Genomic DNA, 12,303 nt, shown 5'->3' with positions numbered 1-12,303 from the left:
GGGTGTCCGAAACCATTGTGGACGTTATTGAGTGCACTTATTCAATCTCACATTCAATCCCACTACTGGAACTGTGTTCTAGAAATAAATTTGATGTATACGATAGTTCATTGACAGATTGATGTTACAGCTAATGGTCATGAATTTTTTTTTACTTTAGCTTTATACTGACCCTCGTTTATAAAGCAGTCTGGTGAGAGGGTAGGCATAGATTCAGAGGCATAAGGTACTGTAAGTATTACATACAACAATGCAACAGTAATAAAACAATGCATTGACATTTACTTTTTATACTAAAGTACTTTTTAAAAACAAGTACTTCTGTACTTCTACTTCACTAAAAATCAGTCTTTACAACTTTTACTTGTACCGGAGTAATATTTGACCAGTAGTATCTGTACTTTCACTCAATTACAGTAAGGAAGTTGTGTTCTTTGTCCACCTCATATAATTTGCATTTAGCTTACATTTTTTTGTTTAATATATATATATATAATTTTCTATCATACTGTGTCATTTAAGTGTTTTTATATCGAATCAAGCATATATCAAATCATGAAGATCATATTGATTATTGAACTGAATCCTGAGAAAACCCTACAGTCTCTTCCCACCTCTAAACTGGAACATTTTAATATTTGTTTCACTCCACTTGTCTGTGTGTTCGTACATTTCCAACACTCCATCCAACATTTTTTAATATGAGCACTTGTTTCAGAATGTTCAGAGAAAGTTACATTCCCATAATGTTTGCCAAATGTTATATGGAATACTCAAATTGAATATGTTGAATATTTTCAAATACTCACGCGCGCTTTGCGAAGAGTGCTTGAGCATGCGGCTGTGAGCGACTCCGTCTACGTGGTTAAATGTTTGCATCTCAAAATGCTTTTATGACGCGAAATTAATGTCACAGTCAGTTATATCTTAAGTTATTAAACAGACAGGACAAACCACATCTTATAATTTCAAAAGGGATAGAAACGTTCAGACAGCCTACTCTTAAATACTGAAAGCACTCGGTTTATTGCTTGTAATATTTTTTCCCCCTCTTTGTTATTTGTTTTGAAGCTATATTTGTTCAAATTATTAACATGTAATTGAATTAATTTAGTGTTTGAATGTGTAATTATTATAAGTAGGCCTACTTATAATTATGTAATTAAATATTTTAAGTTTTATTAAGATCAATTAAAGAATTTTTTTTTTTATCGGCTCATGAGGTGCCTAAAGATTCCCTTCCCTATTTTACAATGATTTATTGCTTGTTTTTGTTGAATAATAGAAAAGATAAAGAGCTTAAAAAATAATCGCATATTAAATTGCAATCGCAATATTGGTAAAACTAAATCGCAATTAGATTATTTTACAAAATCGTTCAGCCCTACTTAACGTTCGCCGAAACCAAGAAAAAAACATAAACTGGACTTTTTGAACGATAAGATCATTCAGAAATAACGTTTTCGCAACTTAATGGGAACGTTACTAAACCGGTCTTATTTTTGCCACCTGTGGATGTACAGCAATAACTTTTACAAACAATTCACCTGTAAGATCCTCAGATGGGAAAAGCTATAGAAGAATGGGAAGACAGTCTCAGTGAAGCTTGTTGTGAACGTGTATAGATGTGTGTTAGATACAGGATCAGAGAATGACACCGTTCCTCTGTCATAGTCCAGCTGAACTCTCACCCGCTCAAGCTTCTGTTCCACAGGAAACCCAGACTCTTCAAACAGTCTGTACTGCACACTCCACACACCAGTGTCAAAGAAATCACATCCCTTCCTCTGACTCGATGCCGCAGTTACTCCCAGAGCCCAGGATGAGCTCTCTTTAACCTCCACGTCCCAGCAGTGTGTCCCCGAGTCAAACCCCTCTGAACCCAGAACGCAGGAATGCTCGTCAAATCTCTCTGGATTATCAGGAAGCGTTTGACTGTCCGAACTGCATCTCAGACTGGTCAGATCATCAGACAAGAGGAGATCCGGATGAGCTGTATTTGGATCCAGAATCACAGGAGCTGATGAGACACAATCAACAGCTGCTTTTATTCTGATCTCCATATGAGCAAGAGTGAACTCTACACAAATTAAGATGAATTATGATCACTCTGAAACACTGCCACGTTACTGGGGCCATCCAACCTTTCATTCAAATGTTACAAAAAAAGGGGGTGTTGTACATCTGTATTGTGGATGAATTTATAAACATTGAGAAACAAAGTTGAACAGAAATAAACACAAACAGAAAAAGGAAATCTTGCATACGAAATTATACCAAAGTATGAACTAAATAGTGTAATATATGCTTACACTGGCCTAAATCAATGATAAGATGTGCTGTCCCAATCACCCAAATGTTACCAAAAACTGTATTTTGGATCAGTTTACATAAAAGGGTATGTGTTGGGCTGATGTTTTTAATTTATGGCAAGAAACCTTACACAAGGTGGAAATTCAGAAACTGTCCCAATCACCCTTAATTCACCCCTATGCTTTGGGCTTGACTTGAGTGCTTGAAAACAAAGTCCACTAGATAGTGTGAATGCGCCAAACGTGTCTTTCCGCACTCACAGCCAATGGAGTCTACTTTGAAATGCTCACGCAAAGTAGAATGGAAAAAATGAAGTATACCCGGGCCTTAAGAAATGTTATTTTTGCATCCCATGATAAAAACGGTAGAGATCTGCTATATAAATGTAACTAAATATCAATGTGTGCCAAAGTTGTTGTTCTCTTGTTTACAGCTCATTTTGGTGTTGCAGGTCATCTGGTTATTCCACACATTATGACTAAATCCCCCCTGTAGTCAATACTTTTATCCCTTAAAACTCATCTTTGATCACCAAAATTACACATTTAAATGTTTTTTCCTTGAAAAAAAAAAAAAAATCTTCATGCCTTAAAGGGGTCATATAATGGTACATGCACTTTTACAAGTTGATTGTACTGAAATGTGTGTTGGCAGTGCCTGTACACAACCATCATATAATGATAAAAATCCATCCAGTGTTTTTTTTTTTTAAATCTCCTTATATGTTTTCCCCCGTCTCAAATCGAGCCGTCTGACCGTGTGAGTCACACGGTCGGACGCCCCTCCCACGATTGTTAATCAGCGTTTCAACACAGACCCGCCCTGAGCGAGCTGTCATCATAGTCCGCCATTGTTGATACGCTGGAGAAGAATGGCGTCTAAGCCACCTATTCTTAACCATAGGGCCACGGCCCACGCTTGGGCCGCGAGCGCCACCTGGAGGGCCGCAAATTTTTTTACGTTTTTCACCTGTGGGCCGCGAGGGCCGTGGGACTATGGGGCGCCGTTTGTAAAGTGTCTCATGCTGAAAATAACAGCAACATTTTGTCACATTTAGCTTCAAACAATGTTGTATTTAACTGGTATGAATTTTTGACGGTCACTTTTTACCACATTTACAACAATATTTGTCAACTTAGAGATATTTTAAATAGTTAAATCTAAATATTAAATGTTACACCTAAATGCTAAATGTTAAATCTAAATGCTAAATCTAAATGTTAAATCTAAATCTAAATGTTAAATCTAAATGTTAAATCTAAATCTAAATCTAAATGTTAAATCTAAATATTAAATCTAAATCTAAATGTTAAATCTAAATGTTAAATCTAAATCTAGATGTTAAATCTAAATGTTAAATCTAAATCTAAATGTTGAATCTAAATCTAAATGTTAAATCTAAATCTAAATAGTGAATCTAAATGTTTAGGGTGAAACTAAATATTTAACTAATATGCAAAATCAAAATGCCGGTAACCGGAAGTGCCAAAATAAAAGCTCGAGGAGGTCAGTGTGTGTTTATAGCATGGTTTATAGTGTCAAATAACGAATAAAAACCATCTCATCCGAGGAAATGGACTCTTGGACATGGATTATCGTGATAATAACTACCTAAAATAATAAACACATTTGGAGAAACTGTATTTGAAGAGTAGGCTAGCGTCACTTTTATGAAAAGTGCGGGACTTATGACCTGCAGCCATAATAGCCAGCCACGAGGGGGCTCACTTTGACTGAATGTCATGTCATCACTCTCATCACGAAACTCTACAGTTTCTCCAAACGTGTTTATTATTTTAGGTAGTTATTATCGTTATATTATAGTTATTATTATGAGATGGTTTTTATTCGTTATTTGACACTATAAACCATGCTATAAACACACACTCGAGCTTTTATTTTGGCACTTCCGGTTACCGGCATTTTAAATTTGCATATTAGTTAAATATTTAGTTTCACTCGAAACATTTAGATTCAACATTTAACATTTAGATTTAGATTTAACATTTAGATTTAACATTTAGATTTAGATTTAACATTTAGATTTAGATTTAATATTTAGATTTAACATTTAGATTTAACATTTAGATTTAACGTTTATATTTAACATTTAGATTTATATTTAACATTTAGATTTAACATTTAGATTTATATTTAACATTTAGATTTAGCATTTAGGTGTAACATTTAATATTTAGATTTAACTATTTAAAATATCTCTAAGTTGACAAATATTGTTGTAAATGTGGTAAAAAGTGACCATCAAAAATTCATACCAGTTTTTTAAACATTGTTTGAAGCTAAATGTGACAAAATGTTGCTGTTATTTTCAGCGTGAGCCGCTTTACAAACGGCGCCCCATAGTGGGACCAAACAAGTTATCAATTGAAGACACCAGAATGTCCACTGTTATGCATGAGACAGTTACAATACACCATCCCACCACTAGTGGCAGTAATGCCTCAGTTAGGGGCCGATCACACCATTTTTCAGGTTCGAAAACGCGAGGTGCACACAGGGGGGTAATCGAGCTCTCGATTTCCGTACCACCCCCGGCGGCCGCCATTGGCTAACAAGCCTTCACCTGCTGTTAGCATCCCATTGACTCCCATTCATTTTGGCGTCACTTTGACAGCGAATAACTTTACATCTGAGACGTTTAAAGACTCCATTTGTCCATTATTTATTTCTAAAGAAACACGACAATGTATAAAATGCTCCATTACCTTGTATCTTACGTTATGGCCCCGTAGAAGCAGTTTTTGTAAAAACAGGCTAACGATTGCGTCATAACCACGCGACTCTCTGGAAATTACCGTAGAGACAGGAGGAGAAGCTCGCAGTCAATCGGGGGTACTTGGAGGCATAAAGTCCGATAAAGTCAAGGGAGAAGCCCATAGAGAATCGTAAAGTTTCTCCTGCTCCTAGCTCATGGACAGCTCCTACTCACGCTCTCCGTCTCTGCAAGTTTCGGAAGGGAATGATTCAGATTTCTCTTGGCACAGCTCCTAGAAGACTTACAACTGTCAGACAGGCTGCTCACGTCACATCCACGTCGTCAAGCTCAGTTTGAGTCTGCGCAGTTCGCTCGGCAATCAGGAAATGAGTGCCTCTAATTTGCTTCACTTTTCTCCGTTGAAACCATAGACAGTATAAGAAATGGACAGAGTCATCTCATTGGAACTCAATTGAGGCAAGTGAAGCCCATTTTCAGCGATTTTTTAGGACTTCCGTTCCTGACGCGCAGACTCAAACTGAGCTTGACGACGTAGATGTGACGTGAGCAACCCGTCTGTCTTCTAGTGGCTGTGGCATGAGAAATCTGAATCATTCCCTTCCGAATCTTGCAGAGACGGAGAGCGTTAGTAGGAGGTGTCCACGAGCTAGGAGCAGGAGAAACTTTTGCTAGGTATTCTGTTTAATTATTTTATCATTTTGCCTCCACGTCTCCCCGATTGCTCTCGAGCTTCTCCTCCCGTCAATACGGTAATCTCTCTGCTGTGCGACAGAGAGTCGCGTGGTTATGACGCAATCGTTAGCCTACTTTTACAAAAACTGTTTTTACGGGGCCATAACGTAAGCTACAAGGTAATGGAGCATTTTATACATTGTCGTGTTTCTTTAGAAATAAATAATGGACAAATGGAGTCTTCAAACGCCTCAGATGTAAAGTTATTCGCTGTCAAAGTGATGCCAAAATGAATGGGAGTCAATGGGATGCTAACAGCAGGTGAAGTTCTGCTACAAGATGGTGGCACGCGGCCGGCTTCAACTTCCGGTCGACTTCCTTCCCGCTTGGTTGAAACCTATGGGGTCGCTGTGTCCAGTTTATATACTGTCTATGGGTGCACAGCACTTACCATCACACAGAACGAGCCGTGCACTGCATTTTTTATGTTGCTAGGCAACCACTGAAACAGCTGTCCTGTCAGTCAAGTAAACGTCAAATCTGCCTTTTATTAACTTTATTTACTTTCTGTTAACATTGTGGTAGTTACGGTTCGTGAGGTCGTTAAGCTCCTGGTAACCCGCGAGAGCACCACCAGTTTGTCCTCCATCGCACTCTCCGCGGGTTCAAGCAACTGTAGCTTTCATCACTAAAACGGAAGGCCCGCCTCTCCATTCATTCGATTGGACAGTGGAAAAAAACGCGATGACTTCGGGCGCTTTTTCCGCTCGGAGTTGCTTTTTTTTCAACTTAAAAAACGCAAGGCGCAGCAGGCGGTAAAACGCGAGGCGCAGCAGGTGCATAAACAGCGCGCAGAACGCTCGCTGCCATAGGAAACCAATTGAAAATTGGACTGTTGTGACTGTTATTGTTCATTTATAACAGATATGAAGAGCAACTTAAGGTTCTGCCATGCAAAAATGTAGACTGCTGAAACAATTATCAAATTATTTTGCAGATTATAAAGCTATATTTTTTCATTTGCACTTTATTTCAATTTTCATTTACAACATTTTTATTTAATTTGAAAAATATTATTTTTAATTTATTTATTTTAGCAACACATTTTATTGTTTTTATTTTATTTATACACATTTTCTATTTTTTTGTAAGTAAAATTTGTCAAATATAATGATGCAGATTGATTTGTTCCATGAATTGTTGTGTGTTTGGCATCTTGTTGTATGTGCAGGTTTACATACACATGAATAATAAACTGTTAAACTGCAAGTGGATTTCATTTAGTTATTGAATACAAATCAAACCAAGGGTGAGATCAATAAACCAATAGTGCTAATATTTGAATGGGCCCTGGGCCACTTTGTACTGTAAAATTTGGGCCCCGGCATCAAAAAGGTTAAGAACCCCTGGTCTAAGCGATTGTGGTGTTCTGTTCTTGGGTGTAATAACGAACACAGCAGTCATTTTGATGTTCCTATATCCGAACCGCTGAAGACGCAGTGGCTGAGTTTTGTTTTCGGAGGGAATATTCCCCACAATCAACGTCAATGCTTTCATGTTTGAGCGAATCATTTCTCATCAGACTGCTTTATAAACGAGGGTCAGTATAAAGCTAAAGTAAAAAAAAATTCATGACCATTAGCTGTAACATCAATCTGTCAATGAACTATCGTATACATCAGTAAACACATAGCGTTCGTATCTCACTACTCTACCTTGCCAGTACATACAAAGATAGATCAAAGTGACATTACGTTACCCAACCATTCAGAAACGTCCTGTTCGAGCCTTAATTGTCGAACTTCTTTGGGGCCGTCATCTTGTTCCGGGTCCGACTCAAGTTCAAATTGATACGGTTGCACAGATGTGTCCTCAGAGACTCCCGCTGCCATTCTTTCTCCAAAATATACCCTCAACTGTTGTCAGGGCAACACTCCACGTGTGTTGTGTCAAAACGCCCCACAGAACAGAGGGGCGGGGTGAGCAAAGCTCATTATCATTTAAAGATACATGCAATTAAACGGCGTGCTGAAAACTGAGCTGTTTTTGACCAGGTAAAATGAGTGTTTTCTTACAATACTAATGATAATTTTTAATTAAAGTATATTACAAACTTTTCATTTAGACCCTAAAGAATCATATTAACTTGTACACAAATGGCATTATATGACCCCTTTAAAATAGCTTGAATGTAACTCTACATCCTTGCCTCATTTAGTATACATGGTTCTATTTGATACAATCTGTATTGTGAAAAGCGCTATACAAATAAACTTGACTTGACTCTATGAATATGGAAATTAGCCCCGCCTCCACTCACACCAGCTCAGAGATCCACTCGTTGACGATCACACGTTGATCTGATTGGTTACAAGGTAGTTTGTGACATCAGAAACACCAGCGATTTTAAACCACGTTTTAGAGACTGTCTTTGATTCACTGCAGTCTTAAGGAGAAAATACTCAGCAATGGTGTGACTTATGAATTTATACATGGTTTGTCTTAAAGCATATTAAAAACACCACATAGACATATAAACAACATTAAAAACTTGATTTTCACCACAGGGGGACTTTAATATTCACCCATCTGTCATTTAAACTGTATGTGCAACAGCGCAGTGATTCTCAACCAGCGCCGGTACCCTCAGCAAATGTCCAAGGGGGCCGAAAAATTGCTAAAAATTATTCAAAATAAAACAAACTTTAAAAAGACAGCTAACAATCAATACATTTTTCTTATTTCAATTTGTTCCCTTGGTCTTAGAAAGCCTGGATACTATATGAGGGAATTTTAAAAGTGTGATTTCCAGACATCGTAAAGTCATGGAAATTTCTATAATGAATATTAATTTCATAGTTATATCAAGCTCTAAACTATTTTATCAGGCAGAAATAGCTATTTGTTAATTAAAGACAAACCTTATCATGTAATCACAGTTCTTTAAATATCTGCAATTATGAAATGTAATTATTTTAATATATATTGCCACTCCTTATTTCCTTGTTTATGTAAAAAGTTGAGAACACTATCGTTCAAAAGTCAGTAAGATTTTTTTTAAAAGAAATACCTTTCTTTAGCAAGGATACATTAAAGGGGTGGTATAATGCCCTTTTCACAAGATGTAAAATAAGTCTCTGATGTCCCCAGTGTATGTGAAGTACTTTAAATACAAATGAGCTGCTGCTCCCGGCACAGGGGGCGGAGCTTCAAGAGTTCGTGTCCTTTTACCTCACACAGACATGCACTGAAAATGTCAAAAACCTTTAGCCTTTTATGTTCAAACAAAGTCAGAAAGATGGAGAGACTCAAGAAGAAGTGACAACATGTAGAAGCAACAGGACATTTCTGAATGGATAGTTGATGAATTTATGAAGCTTATGTGTAGTTATCTTCTCATTGATTAGCATATTCTGTCTTGATCATCTATAAATCGTATTCCGGGGGCGGGGTTTATGTAAATTTTAGGGTTTGTGATGTCACTAACCCAGGAGGAATGTCCTGTAGTCCCTACCAGTTTGTTGTAGTCCTTAAAAAGCGATTTCTTTAAAAGCAAATACTCCCTTTGCTTTGAACTTTGAGCATTGTAACTTTGCAGATGTTGTTTATGCTCAAACAGCAACATTACACACTAACTAAAATTAAAAAAGTGAAATCATAAATCAACCACACCTTTAAAATAAACAAAAGTGACAGTAAAAGACATTTACAAAGTTACATGTTACAAAATATTTATATTGCAAATAATGGCTGTTCTTTTGAACTTTCTATTCAAGATTTAATTCAAAGAGCCTTGGTGAGCAAAAAGACCCAAGCTTTCAGAACTCTAGCGTTCTTAGCCTTTGAATACTGTCTTGGACACCCTTGCAGTCAAAATGTTTTGAGAATCACTTTTCTAAAGAAGACTCACTGTTTTGGACAATGCCTTGCGCCTTCTTCCAGACTCTGAACGGCAGGTTGCCCAAGTAACACGCCACATGAATCAAAGCTCCAGAAGCCATGTGTAGATCCGGCTGTGAGCTCTGGACTCTGGAACCACATTCAGGAGTCAGAACTACAGTGGCTTTGGATCAGAAACAGAGAAACCAGTAGATCACTCACCTTTCCATTGTGACTTGAAAGTTCTGCAGAATAAACAGACAATTTATTATCTCCTAAAATTATAGGTTGTGATCAATCAATGAATCAATTATCAGAAATGACACCTTTAGAAACAAGACTTCGCTGGCATTCATCATCTCCTCCATGTCTTGGATTGTGTGTGAAAGAGCTGAGATGTGTCTGTTCATCTCCTCAAGCTTCTCCTTCATCTTCTGATTCTTCCGCTCCTTTTCCTCCCTCAGGGCAGCGATTGCGATTTCTTCTTCATCTCTGAGGAACTGATGAAGCTTCTCAAACTCCAGTTTAATCTGACGCTCTGTGTGCTCAGCTTGAGACTGAAATTAAATAACATTCACTTATTAATAATAATACATTTGATTTGTAATGCTCTTTTCTTACATATTTATGTTATTATGCAACAATTTAAATAACAACCAAGTTAATAAAGATTGCATTAAATAAGCCTAAATCAACTATTTAAAACATTCCAGAGTTCAATCATGTGAATAAACACACATGAACATCACATAATTTGTCTAGTGAAAAACTTCTTGTGAAAAATAAGTATGCTTAATTGTACTGAATGTGCACTTGTAATGTACTTCACATCGCAAAAGAATAAAAAAAACTTTAATAAAACTTTACTAACAGATAATATAATAATAATGAAACAAAAGGCAACTTAAATGCACTTCAACAGAGTACAGTCATAACTATTTCTTAACAGACTTAAGTACAATTCTAAAAAGTACACTTTGTTATAGTCAAATTAAAAGTTTACTTTAAAGTACATGTAAGAGACATATTTCATATTTTTAGAATTTATATTTTCAATTTTTTTATGTAAATCTGGTCATTACATTTTGAATATATTTCTTTGGTTTATATTTGTTCTTATGGCACATATAATTAATGACAGAATTATCCTTTTTGGGTGAACTAGCCGACTTAAGTGGGTCTTATAATAGCATTTCATTACCTGCAATAAATGTCATGTTAAGTAAATATTAGTTTGCACTTATGCATTTTCTTTTTTGTATGCTAAAAAATATATATATATATATATATATATATATATATATATATATAATAATTATGTGTACTCATTTTTCACAAGGATTAACCTGTTAAGTTGACTTTAAAGAAATGTAATCATAATAAACTGGAATCAGTTACATTAAATTTTAGACTCTACCTGCGTGATTCTGTATCCTCACCTTTATGTGTTGAATTGTTTTCACACACTCCCCTTTAATTTTCTCCCTGTGATTAAGTTTCTCTTGTAAGAACCTCAGCTCCTCCTAGAATTGAACAAAATAAAATATATAAAAAGAGCATAGTGATATGATCATACATCATGTGATTATAAAGCTGAGAAAAATGGCAGAGAGAAATACTGAGTGTATGTGATGATATCTGTGACTATTTATTGTTCATATGAAACAAGAGACATTTCTCTTACCTTATAAGATGAAACCACTTCACTGATGGGTCTGAATGTGTGCTTGACATGTTTCTGTGAATCTCTGCACACTAAACACACAGGCTGCTTGTCCTCCAGACAGAAGAGTTTGAGCTTCTCGCTGTGTAAACTGCAGACCTCCTCAGACCCTGATGATGAACTCCTCTCATTTCTCCCCTTCAGGAAGGACTCGCACAAGTTTCTTAACACAAGATTACATGGAGGATCATCTCGTGACGATCTTCTCCTGCAGAGAGGACACTCCCTACTGTTCTTGCTTCTCCAGAACTGTTGAATACACTCTTTACAGAAACTGTGACTACACGACAGAAGAACAGGAGCCTTGAAGATTTCACAGCAAATTGGACAAGACATTTCCTTTGCAGATAGTGAATCCATTTTCACGATTTTAGAGCACCAGCAAACGAGACTTCCCTTTCCCAAATGATGGATTAAAAAGTAAACATGCAGGAAAAATCACACAAACTATGCTGGCTTTGGAAATAAACTTCTCAAAAATTCCCTTTGAAAGTGTCTCTCCTTCTCCACTGATTGCAGGTTCTTTCATGCTTTTGTCGAGACACTGAGATCAGAGTCGCTATGACAGAAAGTAAAAACACTGAGACAGTCAAGTCCTTGCAAGTTTTTTTTTATCACCTTAGGGTATTAAAAACAGATTCGACGACACCATCAGAATTTCTTTCCTGTGACGTGGCTTGAAGAGCGAGATGGAAAGAGTTGCGCGCGCAGTCTGTGGGGAGCTGGAAACTGAGACGTGAAGTCGTACATTTTATGCTTCCCGTAGACGCTCGCGCTGTGTTTGCAAAGCATATAGGCAGTAGGCTACTGTACTTTATCACAGCTGAAGTGAAATAGATGCAATATTTGTCAAATACACAGATGTTTCAGAGACATTTTCATTCAATACTTTATGTACTGAATTTTGTATCAAAGTATCCAAAAACCATTTGCACAGTGTTATATATTTCTTTCAAGTGTGTACTAAATGTTTCCAAGA

At 36.7% G+C, this 12,303-nt stretch overlaps 1 protein-coding gene across 1 annotated transcript; it reads right to left on the bottom strand.

Annotated features, from left to right (window-relative positions):
* Positions 1–1,385: 1,385 nt before the first annotated feature.
* On the bottom strand, positions 1,386–12,290 carry trim35-39 (tripartite motif containing 35-39). The gene is made up of 6 exons (XM_082145172.1): positions 11,286–12,290; positions 11,041–11,124; positions 9,928–10,158; positions 9,824–9,846; positions 9,633–9,751; positions 1,386–2,020 (listed from the first exon to the last, which is right to left on the bottom strand). The coding sequence occupies exons 1-6, from the start codon at positions 11,682–11,684 to the stop codon at positions 1,533–1,535; spliced, it is 1,344 nt and encodes a 447-aa protein (XP_082001298.1). The 5' UTR covers positions 11,685–12,290; the 3' UTR covers positions 1,386–1,532.
* Positions 12,291–12,303: the final 13 nt, after the last annotated feature.

The sequence above is a fragment of the Leuciscus leuciscus genome (genome assembly GCF_965113295.1).
Source record: "Leuciscus leuciscus genome assembly, chromosome: 18".
NCBI lineage: Eukaryota > Metazoa > Chordata > Actinopteri > Cypriniformes > Leuciscidae > Leuciscus > Leuciscus leuciscus.
Note: the sequence above shows the minus strand (reverse complement) of the source record. Positions and strands in the feature narration are given on the sequence as shown.

What these genes read in the sequence shown, in the direction of transcription:
- trim35-39 (XM_082145172.1), bottom strand. Translation starts at nt 11,684, where the DNA reads ATGGATTCACTATCTGCAAAGGAAATGTCTTGTCCAATTTGCTGTGAA. An exon ending in AAGTGGTTTCATCTTATAAG is followed by an intron (nt 11,125 to 11,285) that starts GTAAGAGAAATG and finishes GTTCAATTCTAG; the next exon opens with GAGGAGCTGAGGTTCTTACA. An exon ending in GCAAGGCATTGTCCAAAACA is followed by an intron (nt 2,021 to 9,632) that starts GTGAGTCTTCTT and finishes GTGTCTCATCAG; the next exon opens with CTCCTGTGATTCTGGATCCA.